The sequence below is a fragment of the Gorilla gorilla genome, chromosome 15 (assembly GCF_029281585.2).
Source record: "Gorilla gorilla gorilla isolate KB3781 chromosome 15, NHGRI_mGorGor1-v2.1_pri, whole genome shotgun sequence".
Taxonomy (NCBI): domain Eukaryota; kingdom Metazoa; phylum Chordata; class Mammalia; order Primates; family Hominidae; genus Gorilla; species Gorilla gorilla.
In genome coordinates this window covers 113,188,681-113,205,429 of record NC_073239.2, presented here as the reverse complement: position 1 = coordinate 113,205,429, position 16,749 = coordinate 113,188,681, and the positions used below count along the sequence as shown (strand labels likewise).

Below are 16,749 nucleotides of genomic sequence, written 5' to 3'. Positions count from 1 at the left end.
ATGCTCAACCTGTGCAACCTCATCTTAATTTAACTACTTCTGCAAAGACCCTATTCCCAAATAAGGTCATATTCTGAAGTTCTATGTGGACATGAGTTGGGGTGGAGGGATACTCTTCAACTCATCACAACATCTTTATCTCACTGAATCTTCACAATACTTGGATCTTCATTTAATAGATGAGAAAAGAGACACTCAGAGAAATTCACTGACCTTCTTCAAATTCCCACAGCTGGGAAGTGGCAGAGGTAAGATGTGAACCAGGAACCTGCCTCCAAGCCCCTGTACCGTTGGTGCTGGGGCCTTCGTAAACTATAGAGGACAGCATCAACATCACATAAGGCAGTCCTTGGAGACCACTGATCTACATGCCAGAAGCCTGTTAGAGTCATGACTTATTATCTCTCCATTTGACAGATGAGCAAACTAAGGCCAAAGGTGGTGGGAGGGAAGATGAGTAAAGTGGCTTGCTGAGATCACACAAGTGGCATGGTAGGGAACCCATGGCCTGGTCCCCAAAGTTCTCCCCCAACAATTAAACATTCCAGCTCAGTGTAAGGAGGTAAAAGGAGCTAGACACAAAAGGCATGTGTTATATGCTCTACAGAGACAGCATCCTACAACATGTGCCTGGCTTCTTTCACAACAGGTAAATCTAGAGACAGAAAGATTAGTGGTTGCCCAAAGCCATGAGGAAGGGAGAATGGGATGTGACTGTTAATGAATATGCAGTTTCTTGGGGGATGATGAAAGTGTTCTGGAATTAGACAGTAGTGATGGTTGCATGAATTGGTTATTAAGTAAAAGCTGAAGTGGGTAAACTGTACGGCATGTGAATTACATCCACCACCTCTGGGAAGGTGATCTGCAGGAAGCAAGTATGCACAAGGCCTATGAGATGCAAAGCTTTTATTGTGGCAGAAATAGCCCAAGCCCTGGGTCATAAGCTCCTCATGCAAGAAGGCACTTCGAGGACTTTTCCTGTGACAGAATTTGTATCCTCGGTTTGTTAAGGCATGAACACCCCAAGAACACAGAGAATTTCCAGAGCACCCTCCTTAAGAACTGCATGGCCTTGGAAAGTTACTTCCCTCTCTGGGCCCCAGTTTCCATACCATGAACCAGTGATCATGCAAACTCCCAGAGTGGTTGTGAGCGTGAAGTATTTTGATGGGGTCCCTTTGACCTGGGACTATTTTGCCTCAGCCAGCAAAACAAAATAAAAAACTAAAACCAGAATAAAACTCTCATGAACAAACGATTAAACTTTCAGCCATTGCTATTGCCAAATCATGACCTCTGTTGCTCATCCCTGCTCCCCACCCTCATCCTTGGTGAAGGATCAGAGCTACGTAAGGGTCAGGAATTGGGTAACAAGGAGATAATGCAGCACATGGCTGGGGTCTACAAAATGGAGACACTCCCCATCTGAGTCATGAAGGCTGTGCTCAAGAGGCTCCAGCACTAGCATGAATTCCCATGAGGTCATCTGGTGTCCAGTTTGCATCTCTGTATCCTATTCTCACCCCTCTGTGGCCAGGGAAGACTCAGGAGCTAGGACCCTTGCCTGGTCTCCTGAGCCCACCCAGGCTTCTTCTCATTGCGCCAGCTTGCTGGAGCCAGAGAGGGTCAGGAGTTGAGGGTCTGCTCCTGTTGCCTCGCTGGGAAGGCTCTCCCAGCATTTTTTTTTTTTTTTTTTTTTTGCCTGCTAAGAGCCCTGCTCAGGTTTCCAGGCATGTGGTTTCCCCTGGATTGCAGACTCCCTTGAGTAATGCAGGCATTTGTGAACAAAATTCTCTGGATGAGTGAGCTCCCTTAGGCACTTGTGGACAACTTCCTCCAAGTTCAGGGCACTTAGTGAGGGGGTGCAGGCTGGGTGGGAAGAGTGGGCACTGGAGGCAGAATGAAATATCTTCTGGGATCTGTCTATGTTCTTGGGTCCAAATGGCTGGAGGGTAGAGAATGAGCCTGGAGCAGAGAGAGGGAGACATAGAGACAAGACAGGGACCAGATCATGAAGGGTCTTGCAAGCCATGTTACAGCTGTAGAAACTTATCGCAAGAGGGGTGGGACACTATGGAAGGGTTTCCGTTGGAGGATGCCCCCATCACACTCACTGCCAACACCATCATCATCATCATCATCATCATCATCATCATCATCATCATCATCATCAAAGCTAGTACATGTTCAGTGCCAACTATGTACCAGGCACTGTGCTAGATGCTTTCATACATTAATCCTATTAACAATTTTATGAGGTAGATACCATTATTATCCCCATTTTGCAGACAAGGAAATGTTGACTCAGAAAGGATAACTGAGGTACCCAAGACTACACAGCAAATAAGAGCCCAAGGCTGAACCACAAGTGGAATCCAGGTCTACCTAATCCTAAAGTCTTGGCTCCTGAACACAGTTCTCTATGTTTATAGCCTCCCCATGAATGTATTTGCATTCTTAAAAGACCATGTTGGCTGCAGAGTGAAGAATAAGAATTGGGAGATGGTAGTAGTTAGTATTGGAGGCACCCATGACAGACGATGGTTGGACATAGAAGGAAACAGATTTAGGAAACACTTAGTGAGTAGAATCTAAAAGAGGTGCTAATCCTATTACTGGGTATATACCCAAAGGAATATAAATCATTCTATCATAAATACATATGCACATGAATGCTCATTGCAGCACTATTCACAATGGCAGAGGCATGGAATCAATGTAAATGCCCATCAATTATAGACTGGATAAAGAAAATGCGGTACATGTACAACCATGGAATACTATGCAGCCATAAAAAAGAATGAGATCATGTCCTCTGCAGGAACATGGATGGAGCCGGAGGCCATTATTCTTAGCGAACTAACCCAAGAACAGAAAACCAAATACCACATGTTCTCATTTGTAAGTGGGAGCTAAATGATGAGAACACATGAACACAAAGAAGGGAACAACAGACACTGGGGCCTAGTGGAGGGTGGGGGTTGGGAAGAGGGAGAGGAGCAGGAAAAATAACCAATGGGTAGTAGGCTTAATGCTTGGGTGATGAAATAATCTGTACAACAAACCCCCATGACCCAAATTTACCTATGTAACAAACCTGCACGTGTACCCCTGAACTCAAAATAAAAGTTAGAAAAAAATAAAAGAGGTGCTGACCCACTAGATGGAACAGATGAAGGAGAGGGTACGTTGAGCGATGAGCCCCAGGTTTCTGGCATGGATGGATGGATGCATGGATGGAGGAGGGGCATTTATGGAGACAGACTAGGCAAGTTTTGTTTAATAAATGAATGAAGGAATGAATACATGAATAATGAAGGGATCCCAAAGTGGCATGGATAATGAATTCCCCATCACTGGGAGTATGAAACAAGTGGCTTTTCATCAGGATATTGTAGAAGATACTCCTGATTTGAAGGGAAGTCAAGTGGTAGGCACTCAGTAAGTCTATATTGCATGAATAAATGATTGAATCGCTGCTGCGCCTATGATTCTAGGCCTCATGAGGGTCTCACACTCATGTAGTGGGAACTTGCTAATGAGTTATCCCTGTAGAAATGTAAGATGGAAGGAAATATTCAAGCACTGTTAATATTTTTTTTACAACTTCTTTCTTAAATTTCTACTAGTTGATTATATTTTAGAATGTACATCTTCATGCAGATTAATAAGTATACATACTGGGTATGCATAATCAATTCTTTTTTTCCTATAGGAATAGACAATCACAAAAGCTTGGAGACCACTGATCTACATGCCAGAAGCGTGTTAACAGATTGAGCAGAAATGAATAGCACACCTTCCCAAAGGCTTCTGAGTGTGCAAGGCGGTACCCCAGGGACCAAACTCGGGGGTTTCGGGAGTTGTAACAAATGCTAGAGCTGTGCAAAAACCTCATCCATTTATTATGCTCTACAGAAAAGACACATGTTTACATGATTTTCTTGTTTGGATGTGAAATGCTTCCTGTTTACAACATAACAGCTCATTGAGTCTTTCACAGGGCAGATGTTCTTTATCAGGGCATCTACACCATGCATAGGGCCGCTCTTCTCCCGCAGACTCAGTTGCCCCTCAGACCAGGTGTGGATCCCCACATGGCCATTGCGGCAGAGCTCTGCTCCTAAGAGAGTCTCAGACCATCATGTGCTCTGCTGATGAATGATCGCCCTGTGTGACAAAACACAGCCTCTTTTTTTTTTTTTTCATTCACCATGTGTGGCACAGTTTGACTTCACTCTAATACTAATACTAAATGGTTTTTACTTCTTCTTTCACCTGTTTTCTTTCTCCAGGTACTTATTGAGGCAGAGGAGACTGGGTGGTGGGAAAAAGAGTGGGTTGGGGGTAAGGAGGGAATCTTTTTTGTGACGCTTTTGCTTTAAAATTCAGAGTTGGATTGGTCAGGATTTATGGGCTCTTTGCCATGTAAATTTTTCTCATTCTCCAGGTTCTAGCCCTCCAGGTTCATTCCCTCCAGGTTCTAGCTCGCCAGGTTCTAGCCTGCCGGGTTCTAGCTCTCCATGTTCTAGCTCTACAGGTTCTAGCCCTTCCAGGTTCTAGCCCTCCAGGTTCTGGCTCTCCAGGTTCTAGCCCTTCTAGGTTCTAGCCTGCCGGGTTCTAGCTCTCCATGTTCTAGCTCTACAGGTTCTAGCCCTTCCAGGTTCTAGCCCTCCAGGTTCTGGCTCTCCAGGTTCTAGCCCTTCTAGGTTCTAGCCTGCCAGGTTCTAGCCCTCCAGGTTCTAGCCCTCCAGGTTCTAGCTCTCCAGATTCCAGCCCTCCAGGTTCTAGCCCTTCCAGGTTCTAGCCCTCCAGGTTCTAGCCCTTCTAGGTTCTAGCCTGCCAGGTTCTAGCCCTCCAGGTTCTAGCTCTCCAGATTCTAGCCCTCCAGGTTCTAGCTCTCCAGATTCCAGCCCTCCAGGTTCTAGCCCTCCAGGTTCTAGCTCTCCAGATTCCAGCCCTCCAGGTTCTAGCCCTTCTAGGTTCTAGCTCTCCAGGTTCTAGCCCTCCAGGTTCTAGCCCTCCAGGTTCTAGCTCTCCAGATTCCAGCCCTCCAGGTTCTAGCCCTCCAGGTTCTAGCTCTCCAGATTCCAGCCCTCCAGGTTCTAGCCCTTCCAGGTTCTAGCCCTCCAGGTTCTAGCCCTTCTAGGTTCTAGCCTGCCAGGTTCTAGCCCTCCAGGTTCTAGCTCTCCAGATTCCAGCCCTCCAGGTTCTAGTCCTCCAGCTTCTAGCTCGGGTTTTAGCTTCTCTAGGTTCTAGCCCCTCCAGGTTCTAGCCCTTCTAGGTTCTGGCCTCTCCAGGTTCTAGCCCTCCAGGTTCTAGTTCTCCAGGTTCTAGCTCTCCAACCAGCTAATAAATATTCATTTATCAAGTGAATGAGTGCTGCCCTGGCACTGCCAATGGTGAACACCATTGCCATTCCTTTTCACACTCTTCTAGGGCTCATACTGGGCCACCTTCCAATAAACCATTGATTGACAGGAACAATCCCTTGGTTGCTGAGACAGGAACAGTCCCTGAGCAGGCCTGCACTCTCCCCCTTCCCAGGTACCGGCTGGTGGTGAGGGGTCTCAGCACTGTGATCCTCTGGGCAAGACTGATTAGAAATATCTTCCTCTGCCTCATCACAAATCAAACTTTGAAGACATGGCCTTCTCTCCAAATGCTCATGTGTGTGTGGCGGTGGGGGCCTCAGGGTGGTGGGAATGACAGGTGGAAGGGAGCCAATGAGCACCTACTGTGTGCCAGACACTGGTGCTTCACACCGCCACTGGCTCCCAATACTGATTCTGCTCCACGGAGCTATTTCTAAACCTCAGTGTCTTTTCCTTATAGTAAACATATCCCAGTTATGTCTGCATAATAATGCCTCACATGTACATAGCACCCTTTGCTTTTCTAAGTACTTTTATACCTGTTACTGCCTTTAATCCTCACAACGACTTCATGTTACAGAAGAGGGAACTGAGGCAGGGACAGGTGGTTGTGCAATAGTTATTGGTTGAGCTGGAAAATTGGTCTCCCCCTTCTGCTGTCCATATCACCCACAGCACCCTGCTCAACCGTCTCGTTGAACAGCTTTCTGGTGGTGGCAGTGCCCAGTTGTTCCCACTTGAGTCTTTGAGTTCCTTCAAGATGGAGATGGCTCCTTCTTTCTTCCCTTTTGCCTACAGTGCTCAATACTGCATATACAGCAAGTGCTCAATATGTGCTTATTGGATTCTTCTTTGGCACAGACCTCCTTGTCCATCAATGAGGGGAGCCATAAAATCCTGGTCTCCAGGTTGTTATCAGGGACCCCTCAGGGCTTAACCTTCATTAATGCAAGAAATTGTCCTCCAAAGTTCTAGCTGAATAGATTAAAGAAACCCAGGGCAACAATTCACTTGTGCACTCAGCCATTGCACCAAAGCGGGATGGCGGTTCTCCTGGAGATCTAAGTTGTCTTGCTGGGGCAGGGACGGAGAACACACGGGAGGGAAGCTCAGTCACTCCTCTCCCTGCCCCCAGGCTTCCTCCACTCCTGGAAAGGAGCAGGCTGGCTCAGGTGTGGCAGCAAATAAGAACAGTAATGCTGTCGTGTTTTTGGAGTCCTTGGCTGTGCATGAGTTCACCCCATCCTCACAGCCATGCTCCCTGCAAAATTGGGCAGGGCAGGAATTACTCTCCGGTGTTTTACTGGAGACATCAACTCATTTCCCAAGGTCGTGCATGGATGTCTCCTTGGCATTCCTGGGCCCATGCTGAAAAGCAACTGTCCCTCAATCCTTACACAAATTCACAGCAGCCCTGCTGGCGTTTGCTCACTGTCTGCTCCCTGCCCAGTCCTGCAGTTTGTGAATCTGGCGTTCCACGGAGATGGAGGTCCGCAGTGTGCCCATGGAGTTCTCCATCTGAATGGGTTCTGACCTGCAGCCCCCTTTCTGGCACACTCCCTGGTACACCTCCCAAGACTTCTTTCGGAAGCGCTTGCCCACGATCACATACACCAGTGGGTTGAGGCAGCTGTTGCTGTAGGCCATGAAGGAGGCGATCTGTGTGATTACATCGATGATGCGCTCGTCCTGGCAGCTGGAGAGGATGCCGAGGCGATGCAGCGTGTCCAGGAAGGTGCTGATCTGGAAGGGCAGCCAGCAGATGATGAATAGCAGCAGCACAACCAGGACTAGCACCGTGGCCCTCCTCTCCGTCTGGATCTCCTTGAACTTCTGCATCTCGTTGTTCCGCAGCACCTGCATGATCTGCATCGTGCAGAAGGTGATGACACTCAGGGGCAGCAGGAAGCCCACGACATTCAGGAGCATGTTGGTGAACACTTCCCAGATGAGGGATGGGTAGCTGATGATGCAAGCGGTGACGTTGTGGCCCTCATCGCTGTACTCCTTCATGGTCCGGAACACCAGCATGGGTGAGCTCAGGAGCAGCGTGCACCCCCAGATCACCAAGCTGTAGAGCTTGGCCCAGCGCACGCCGCGCATCCGGCCCATGGACATGGTTTTCACCAGGGCCAGATAGCGGTCAATGCTCACCAGCATCAGGAAACAGATGCTGCTGTACAGGTTCATGGAGATAATGGCATTCACCACACGGCAGAGCGTCTCCCCAAAGAGCCAGTCGAAGTTGTTGGAGATGGTGATGGCCCAGAAGGGCAGCCCGCAGGCCAGGATCAGGTCTGCTGCGGCCAGGTTCCCCAGGTAGATCTCTGCCACAGTGCAGCTGCTCTTGTGCAGGCAGAAGACGCTGAGGACAAAGATGTTCTCTAGTGTGGCCAGCACGAACAGCACCCAGAGGAAGGGGGGCTGGATGGTGTTGAGCCAGCCCAGCCACTCCACTTGGGGGCATTTGCTCTGGGCAAAAGTCCCGTTAAGAGTGGGCCCTTGCAAGGTGACATTGAGCATGTCGGCGCTGAAAGAAAGTGGAAAAGAGGCTGTTACCCCTCAGGGTCACAAGGGAAGGACAAAAACTGGTGCAGAAGGAGACAGGGGTTAAAGACAACCAGCCAGGACAAGGAGAAGCCGAGGTGGAGCTCAGGCTGTTTTCTGCAGCCAGCGCTCCGGCGCACCTGACTCCCCTGGGTCTTACAGAGCCCCCTCTGATCCTTGGATCTAAACGGGGGCCTCATGTTCTTCATCTCGAGGCTCCACTGGGATATTTCCTTGGCCAGTATCCATCAACAGCACTAACAATCTCAAGTGTTGGACCCTTGACCTCCTTGAAGCTTCCGTGATGGGAGGATTCACATTCCTTCCTTATCAACCGGGGCCCTCCCAAGGGAGTTGGTCACCTTTCAGCCTCTCAAAGCCGTGTGGCGGGTGAGTTAATTTATTAAAGGAGAAAAATGATATCATTCCAGACCCGGAGATTCCAGTCTGGCTTGGAGACCATGGCCAGCCCATCTGCCTAGTTTCTGTCTTCCTGGACAGTCTGTGGCATTGTATTTCCGTACCTTCTATCAGCAAAGCACTGAAGATGACTGGAGGATACAGATGGCGAGGGAGGGTGGGGACTTTGCAGCCAGATAGTCCTACTGGGTTCACATCCTGGCTGCCTTACTTATAAGCCGTGTGACGCTGGGGAAGTTACTTAACGTCCTTGAACCACAGTGACCTCACCTGTAAAATGGGAGTTAAAAAAACTACCTCTCAGGGTTGTGATAGGGATCAGAGACAATGTGCAAAATGCCCCAAGCACTGCTCAATAAACATTAGTAATTAACAATTCTTGCAAACCCATTAAAATAACCAGTGGTAAACTCCAACACCACCGTTTGTTGGTGACCTCATCTTTAACCCACTGGCTCCTCTTTCATTCTTAGGCAAGACTCACAGACCATAGGGCAGGCACCTTTCTAGACTTGTTGCTGTAATTCATCTCTACCTTCAGCAGAGGCATGGGGCTTGGACAGCCGTGAGTTCCACTCCTAGCTGTGTGGTCTTGGGCAAATTGCTTGACCTCTCTGAGCTTCTATTTTGCCTTCTTTGGAGTAGGGTACTGCTCTCATCCTGACTCGCTTTGCATTTCTTTTTTCATGGCTGTTGCAACATTCAAGTCGAAGAGTGGATGCGAAGACACACTGAAAAGTCCAAAGCACAACCCAGAGGGCAGGACTCATTGGGCATTTTCCCAGTGCCCTGTGCTGTGGGTGAGAGAAGGAAAAAGGGCTCTTTCTGGGAGGTCCATTGATAGTCAGGCTCATGGAGGAAGAGCTGAACTACAAGTCACGGGAGAGATACTGATCATCACCTCTGGGATTTCCCAGGAAAAGTCCGTTTGCTTCTAGGAGCAGCTGGCTGGCATCCTGGAGCCAGACTGGGGGACCCACAAATCAATGCTTTTATCCTTTAAATGTTTTTTGAGCGTCTGCTCTGTGCTCAGCTCTGCCCTGAGTGCAAGAACACAAAGAAGACACCACCCAGCCCCTGCCCTGCCTGACTCCTGACAACTGTGGCCCAGAGGGTGGAGGGTGCCCTGGAGGGAGCAGGGGGGTTGTGGGACACAGACTTGGAGAGGGGGCTGGTGGGTAAGGGGTTGGAGGTGACTCTAGAGCTGGGTCTTGAAGGATAAGAAGCATTTTGACGGGACAAGAAGGAGGACAAGCAGACCGGGCAGGGGGAACAGCCTGAGCGGAGGCACAGAACTGGGGAAGCTGTTGGTATGTTCTGGAAAGTGACACTAGATGTTGGACAGGAGAGGTGGGAAGTAGCAAGAGGTTGAGTGAGGGAGTAAGCATGGTCTTCACTGGGTGCTAAGGAAGTGAGGCTTTGCCCCTGAGTCTTAAGGAACTACAGTGATGGTATAAGAAGTATGCTCTAAAAAGATCCCTGTGGTGCATGGTGGCTTTCATATGCCCCCCAAATTACTTGATATTCTTCCTTTCAAAAGGAGGAATCTGCTTCCTCTTCTCCTGGATGTGGGCTGGACTTCTTACTAATGGTGGCAGGGATGGTGTGTGATTTCTGAGGCTAGGTCATAACATGCTTTGCAGCATCTTTCTTGGCCTCTTGCACTGCTTACTTGGAAGGATGTGAGCCGCCATGTGAGGATACTCAAGCAGCCACATGGGGGGAACCAACTTGCCACCTTGAAAGTGGATCCTCTGGCCCCAGTTACGCTTTTGGTGGCTCCTGGTTTCCTAGCCTTTGAATCTTCCAACCAAGGCCCCAGACATCTTGGAACAGAGATAAGCTGTCTCTACTGGGCTCTGAATTCTTGACCCATGAAAACTTGCAGCCTCCTTTCCAGAGTCCTCTGAAGGTAAGACTTCCCCTGGGTAGTCCCCGTGGTCCAACCCTCAACCCCATTTCTGTAGCTACAGAAAACCCATTTCCTGCATACCCCTGGCTTGGAGAATCTATCATCTTTCATGAGCTAACTCACTAGAGACCAAAGTATAGCACCAGATGCTGCTTATTAATTTCTCAGCAAGACAATAGCCAAGGGGATGGATCCTGGCCCATCCCTGGCTCTGAGAAGCCATCGGATCATCAGAAAGATGCCTGGTGAGTGCGGAATTGGAAACTATAGGTCCAGTGCACTGTGGCCCCAGCTGAGATGGCCATCTGCTCATCTTCATCATAGGCAGCACCTGCAGCAGGGTGGAGAGGTTGGAGTGGACCCCTCAGCCTTGTTTCTTGCAAATGCTGTCCCCAAGAACAGATCTCCCTATCCTCTGCTTCTACTCTGGCTCAGGTCCTCCTCCCCCTCCCCTTAAATTCTCTCTTTAGGGTGTTCTGATCTTCCACCAAATGTCAGCCATGTGTTGGAGATATTTTGTCTCCAAGGCAATCTGGCACATTGCTGTCTGATCCACTGGGTATTTACTTTAATGTTTAACTCTCTTCCCTTCACTTCCAAGTTCATCTGGGATAGATCACATATGACAACCAGGAATGTGCCCTTCTCCCCGAGCCCCTCTTCCTCTAGTTCCACGGAACATTCCCTCTGCTCCCAACAGGCCTACAGGGACTTGGACACCTGAGAGGTTTTGTCTTTGGGCTTAACATCACTGGTTCCTTCAACTGTTGTCCGGGGCATGAGAGTTGAGCTTTCCAGGGAGTTCTCCAGGGTGTCTGCCCCCCTCCCCTAACTAGTGAACTGAGGAATCCCTTTGACTCACCTGAAAGAGGCCGTGGTGGGCACGGAGTCCTCACGAACAGACAGAAACATTGGTATCTTCCAGGGAGAGAACATTTGGACTCAGAGTGGGATGTGAGTGAGGCCACACCTGGGCTGAACAGAGAAGAAAAGATGGTTAGATGGCACAGGGGCTGGGGACTGCAAAATACACGCATTCTCCAGCAGGGAGGAGAAATGGAGACTGCTGAGTCCCTGACTCAATGGACGTTTGTGAAGTGCTCCCACACAGCGGTGCTAGGGATACAATGGCTAGGAGCTGACAGTCTACTGGAGAAGCCAGACATTGCTCAGTCACTTAATAACTGCAAACTGACCTAAGTACAGTGAAATCAAGCAAAAGGTCCTGTGACAGCATAGAACATGGGGTCCCAAACTCGCCTGCGAGGGCGAGTGGATTATTGATGATAACACTGAGGGTGAGCAGAACTAAACAGGGTGCAGGAGGATATCTCAGTCAGGAAGGCGCTTAGTGTGAATATGGATTAGGCCCTGGCTGCTACTCAGGAAGTCAGGATTGCAGTGGGGGTAGAGTGGAAGCAAGGACCAGTTAGCCCATTAGCTTCGACCTGGGATGATGGAGACTGAGAGACTGGATTCCAGAGGAGTTTAGAGGGTAAACCTGACATGCCTAGTGCTTGATTGGACATGGATGGGGTGAGGACAGGGGCGAGGCAGGTGTCATGGCTTCCATCTCCTGCAAAGGCAGAGATCGGGGGCTGATTTAGAGGAGAAAGGTCATATGTTTAGACTGGAACTGTTAAAGGCTGGAACTGTTAAAGGGGAGGTTCTTTGGAGAATTCCAGGCAGGTGGGGATGGGGATGGCTGTTGGGTCCAGCAGGGTCTGGAGCTCTGAGCAGGGGTCTGGACTGGAGCACTGTGATGGAGACAGGGTCTTGAGGGACTTTGAACCTAATAAGGGAGACAGACACATCTGAGTATTTCCAGTCCCTTGGGCTGGTTACCAATACAAGGTGCTGTCAAGTTCTCAGCCCAGGGCCTCCTCTGTGCCCTTAGTTGAAAGGGCCTTTTTGCCCAAGGGGCTTCCATTGACGACCCTTATCTCTACCCCTCTTCAAGTTTCACATTACTCCCATCCAGGGAGGGAGGCATGGGCTCTGTGCTTGCCTCACAGAGGAGGAAACAAGGCGCAGATGGGTGGGGGTGACTTGTCTCAGTCCCATGGCTAGAGGTGGGGCTTAACCCCCTCTCTTTCCATTCCAGACTTCACACTCTCTCCAGGATACCAAGTGACCCCTGTCTAGGAAGGGTGTGGAAAGCTGTGGTCTATGCATGTGCAAGTGTGTGAGTGCAGGTATATGTGTGTGTGTTCATGTGTGGGTATGTGGGTGTGTGTGTGCATGAATGTAGCCACAGATCTGCCACATCCCAGCTTTCAGCCACTCTGCAACACCCGGCACCTGGGTTTCCAGAAGCCCAGCTCCCCTAATTCAGCTGGGAGGTAGAGATCAGACAATGGTCAGTTCAGGGAATTCAAACACATTAAAACAAAAAGCTGAGTTGGTAAACAGGAAATGAAGTGGGAGGTAATTAACACCCGGAAAAGGTTTGCAGGAACCCCTAAGCAGAGCTGGGATCAGGGTTTGGAACTTGCAAAGGATGCAACGAGCAGCACAGTCCTTCTGATCCTTCAAGGCAGGGAGTTTGCAGAGGGAAAGGAAGACCTAGGAGCTTTCCTCTCTGAGAGGCCCTCCTGGGCGCATAGAAAGAAAATTCAACAGTGGTGAGAGATCATGTGTTTGAAGCGTAATTTTTTTTTTTTTTTTTTTTGAGACGGAGTCTCGCTCTGTTGCCCAGGCTGGAGTACAATGGCATAATCTTGGCTCACTGCAACCTCTGCCTCCCGGGTTCAAGCGATTCTCCTGTCTCAGCCTCCTGAGTAGCTGGGATCACAGGTGCCTGCCACCATGCCTGGCTAATTTTTGTATTTTTGGTAGAGATGAGGTTTTGCTGTGTTGGCCAGGTTGGTCTCGAACTCCTGACCTCAAACAGTCCATCCGCCTCGGCCTCCCAAAGTGCTGGGATTACAGATGTGAGCCACTGCACCCGGCTTAAAGCATTCATTTTTAAAAGCATTTAACAAATTATTGACGGTCTATCATGTGCTGGTGATTCAGAGGGGAAGAATGAAGACCAGCCTCCCCTGTCCTCTTGGGGCTCACTCGGGCTGAACTGTCCAGCTGAGAAGCCTCAGCCTGCATGTACAGCTTCCATTTCTACACGACAGTGACCGCCGCACAGATAACTCAGGTCCTCACAGCTCAGTCATGGGGGACGTGTCCAGCGTTTCCTCGCTGACCTCCATTATGGGTCTGTTGTGCATCTACCTGGCTGGGTGTCCCCAGATCTGGCCACATCAGCCCAGCTGGATCCTAATTGCTTGCTAGTGGCTGTAAACATTGCTCTCATTTTCAAAACAAAGTTGAGGGCTTTCCCTCTCAACTTTCTCCCGAAGTCCAGAGGGCAGGCGGGTTAAGGAACTGGGAGAATTTGGGAGTCTGAAGTCTACTGAGTTGTTTTCTCCATCTGCTCTAGAGGCGTGCCCTGGGTGAGGATCCCTGTCAGGGAGCTGCTGTGTCCTGCTCCAGGTCACCTCCTGGCTTCTCCTCTGTGGCCCCTGCTCGGGAGCCCTGACGGGTACCACGGGGCTCTTTGCCTTCCGGCTTCTCTTTGGGTTTGGCCAGTGGGAGCCCCAGCAGGAGCCTGAGGGAGGGTGAGTGGGAGGATGGGGTGTTGTTGGCTCCTCTCTTGGGGGCCTTTATGCTGGCCAGGCCTGGAGCAGAGTTCGCTGCTTTTATCAGGGGCCTGATCGCGAGGGGGGAAGGAGGTAGGGAGGGTGCTGAGGCTTTGCCGCACCAGCCCTGAGGCACCCAGGGTGCTGCCTGCTCTTCGCAGAACCCCAATATGCTGCCTACAGCACTGTAAAGAAACGCTTCATTAACATCCTCTTCCTATTACCCAACTGGAATGTGCCCTCTTTTTTTTACTGAGACCCTGATGAATGCATCCTGGGAATATAAAGTCAGGTGGGGAGGGGGTGCTCCAGGTGGGCCGTTGTCTGTGGGATCTCCATCTCTCTGGACCACAGTTTCCTTGTCTACAGAGCTAGGAGGGTGGACTCGTGCCCCTCACAGACACTGATCCTCAGAGCTGGGGACAGGCGATGACTCTGCTCCTGGGTTTTTCCCCTGATTTTTTAAACAGATGCCTTAGAGGGAACATTCAACATTCTGATTCACTCATTCTCTCCCTCAGAATTCTATCCAAGAAGACTTACTGTAAAAACACTTTCTTCATTTACTCACACAGACACCGTGGGCCTGGCGCTGTTAGGAATCAATTCCACTTGAGCCTTGGAGACAGCCTGTTTTGGTTTCCCAGGAATCCACACCTTAGGGCCTTTGAAGCAGTGGCCTCCACGAAATACACAGTGTCACTGTCTCAAGGGCCAAGTGTGCCTCATGTGGGGCCCGCGACCTTGTAGCCAATGATGGGGTTCAGGGCACGCTACCCCAAAATGTGGCAGCTTCGCATGTTGAATATTTTAAGTGGAAAGAATCCAAGAAACAGCAGGCACAGAAGGACTATGTGATTGTTCCCTGAAGCAGGACACCAGATTCCACAGCCAGAGGAAAGGGGCACCGTCCACTCCGAGCACTGGGGACACTGAGAGGAGCCCCGACAGGCCTTGCTGTTTCCCCAGTTCTCTGTACTTCGCTCGTGCCCCCTGGGCCCACCACAGCCCCACGATTCTCCACTCTTCATCACATCTAATGGAAACACAGGCCGGGCACAGTGGTTCATGCCTGTGACCCCAGCACTTTGGGAGGCTGAGGCAGGCGGATCGCTTGAGCCCAGGAGTGGGAGACCAGCCTGGCTAACACAGCGAGACTGTGTCTACAAAAAGTACAAAAAAATTAGGTGGGCGTGGTGGCACACACCTGTAGTCCTGGTCCTAACTCCCTGGGAGGCTGAGGTGGGAGGATCAGCTGAGCCCGGGGCGATCGAGGCTGCAGTGAGCCGTATCGCACCACTGCACTCCAGCCTGGGCTATAGAGTGAGACTCTGTCTCAAAAAAATAAAAAGGCACTCAGGCTTAATCACTTCATTTCCTTATGAAGGTTCCCATGTCACATTAAACTTACATTAAATTAATTTGTTCACTTTTCTCTTGTTCATCTGTTTTTTTGTTTCAGGGCCCCCAACCAAGAACTCAGAAGTGGAGAAGGAAAAGATATTTTTCCTTCGGATGTCAACTTGTGTCCTGTATTTTCTGACTGCATGTTAGAGCTGGGAAGCATTTCCCAGCAAGGGAAGTAGTTTGGCTGGTAAATAACCTTGAATTGAATAATCTAGTCATTCCTCCTGATTAGGCCAACAAGAACGTCTCAGCGTGGTGTCCGTGCGTCTTCAACACCTTTCTATGTGCGTAATCTCCTTTTTCAACAGACTGAGCAGGTTCAGAGCCTTGGCTGGTCCCCGAATCTACCCAGGCTTTAATAGCATTGTTTACATTCTATTGCTTTTATTTTGTACAGTTATCATCTTTTTTATGATAAATGATACTCATTTTCCATTTAAATTGGTGACATGAAGTTGCAGTTCAAAAGTAAGTCACTACTAAAGAAATGGTTGTACAGGTGACATGGATATGGCAAAAACTGTGAACGTGAATGTAAATGGCTAAGTGTGGGAAACACAGCCTGAAAGCCTCTAGCTGGAAACGTGCATTACGGACAGGAAGCCAGCCTGGCGGTTAGGCCGATGGGCTCTGGAAGCTGACTGTGAATTGAGTCCTCCTCTCTAGAGCTCGTTATTTAACCTCATTGCACCTCATTTTTTTCAACTATACAATGGGGATTGGTATTTTAAACAGCCCCATCTCCTAGGGTGCTGTGTGGAGTAGACGAGTCCGTGTGTGTCAGATGCATGGAGCACGTGGTCAATGTGTTCGAGAACATAAGCTGTTCTTCCTGCACCAGCCCAGGAGGCCCGTCTGCTTTAGCTACACCAGGGGCTGTGGGGTGTCAGGGATTCCCTTCCACCTGGCCAGATCTCCTGCTCACAGGCCAGCTGAGGTTTCCAGTCATTCATTACACAGCTGGATGGAGAGATGGGGGATTTTGCTGGGACGCCACCAGTCTGTCCATCCAGGAGAGCTCTTGAGACAGCTGGGCTCCATCCTTAGTCAGAGGGCGGCTGTTCTCCCTCTCCCTCTGCATCTCCTATCTCCTCTCAGTGGCAGCTGAGCACATGGTGTGCGTGCATGCGTGCATAAAGTGCATGTGCATCTGTCCCACCATATTCGCTGTACTTGGAGAGGAGGACCCTGCCTTGCTCATCTTCCCACCCTGCATCACGCCTGCAGCTGAGTTTTGCACATCCCAAACTCTTGAACAATATTCGCTCTGTAAATAAGTGAAATCCTTCAGACCACCCAGCAAGTCGATGTCAAGGCCAGAGCTAGAAAGAACCAAGATCTCCTGAATCCTTTCCCTGACACCTCCCCAGAATAAATGTTTTCCTCTAAAAGCTGATTGACGTGGTTACTGAGTCTGGATGCTGTTTTTAGGGCAGTCACGAAGGTAAGC

The 16,749-nt window shown here is 49.7% G+C and overlaps 1 protein-coding gene across 4 annotated transcripts in view; it reads right to left on the bottom strand.

The window, feature by feature from the left end:
* Window positions 1-3,605: 3,605 nt before the first annotated feature.
* Window positions 3,606-16,749, bottom strand: part of BDKRB2 (bradykinin receptor B2) — a 39,948-nt gene continuing 26,804 nt past the window's right edge. The window contains exons 1-3 of one of the 4 annotated variants that reach the window (XM_055361995.2): window positions 11,120-11,186; window positions 8,450-8,615; window positions 3,648-7,908 (exon numbers count right to left, since the gene is read on the bottom strand). In XM_055361995.2, the coding sequence (XP_055217970.2) occupies window positions 6,807-7,901 (1,095 nt within the window). In that variant the 5' untranslated portion in view covers window positions 7,902-7,908; window positions 8,450-8,615; window positions 11,120-11,186 and the 3' untranslated portion in view covers window positions 3,648-6,806. Of the gene's footprint in view, window positions 7,909-8,449; window positions 8,616-11,119; window positions 11,233-16,749 lie in introns of those variants that run through there. The other 3 variants (XM_004055663.5, XM_055361993.2, XM_055361994.2) reach the window with 3 other exon arrangements.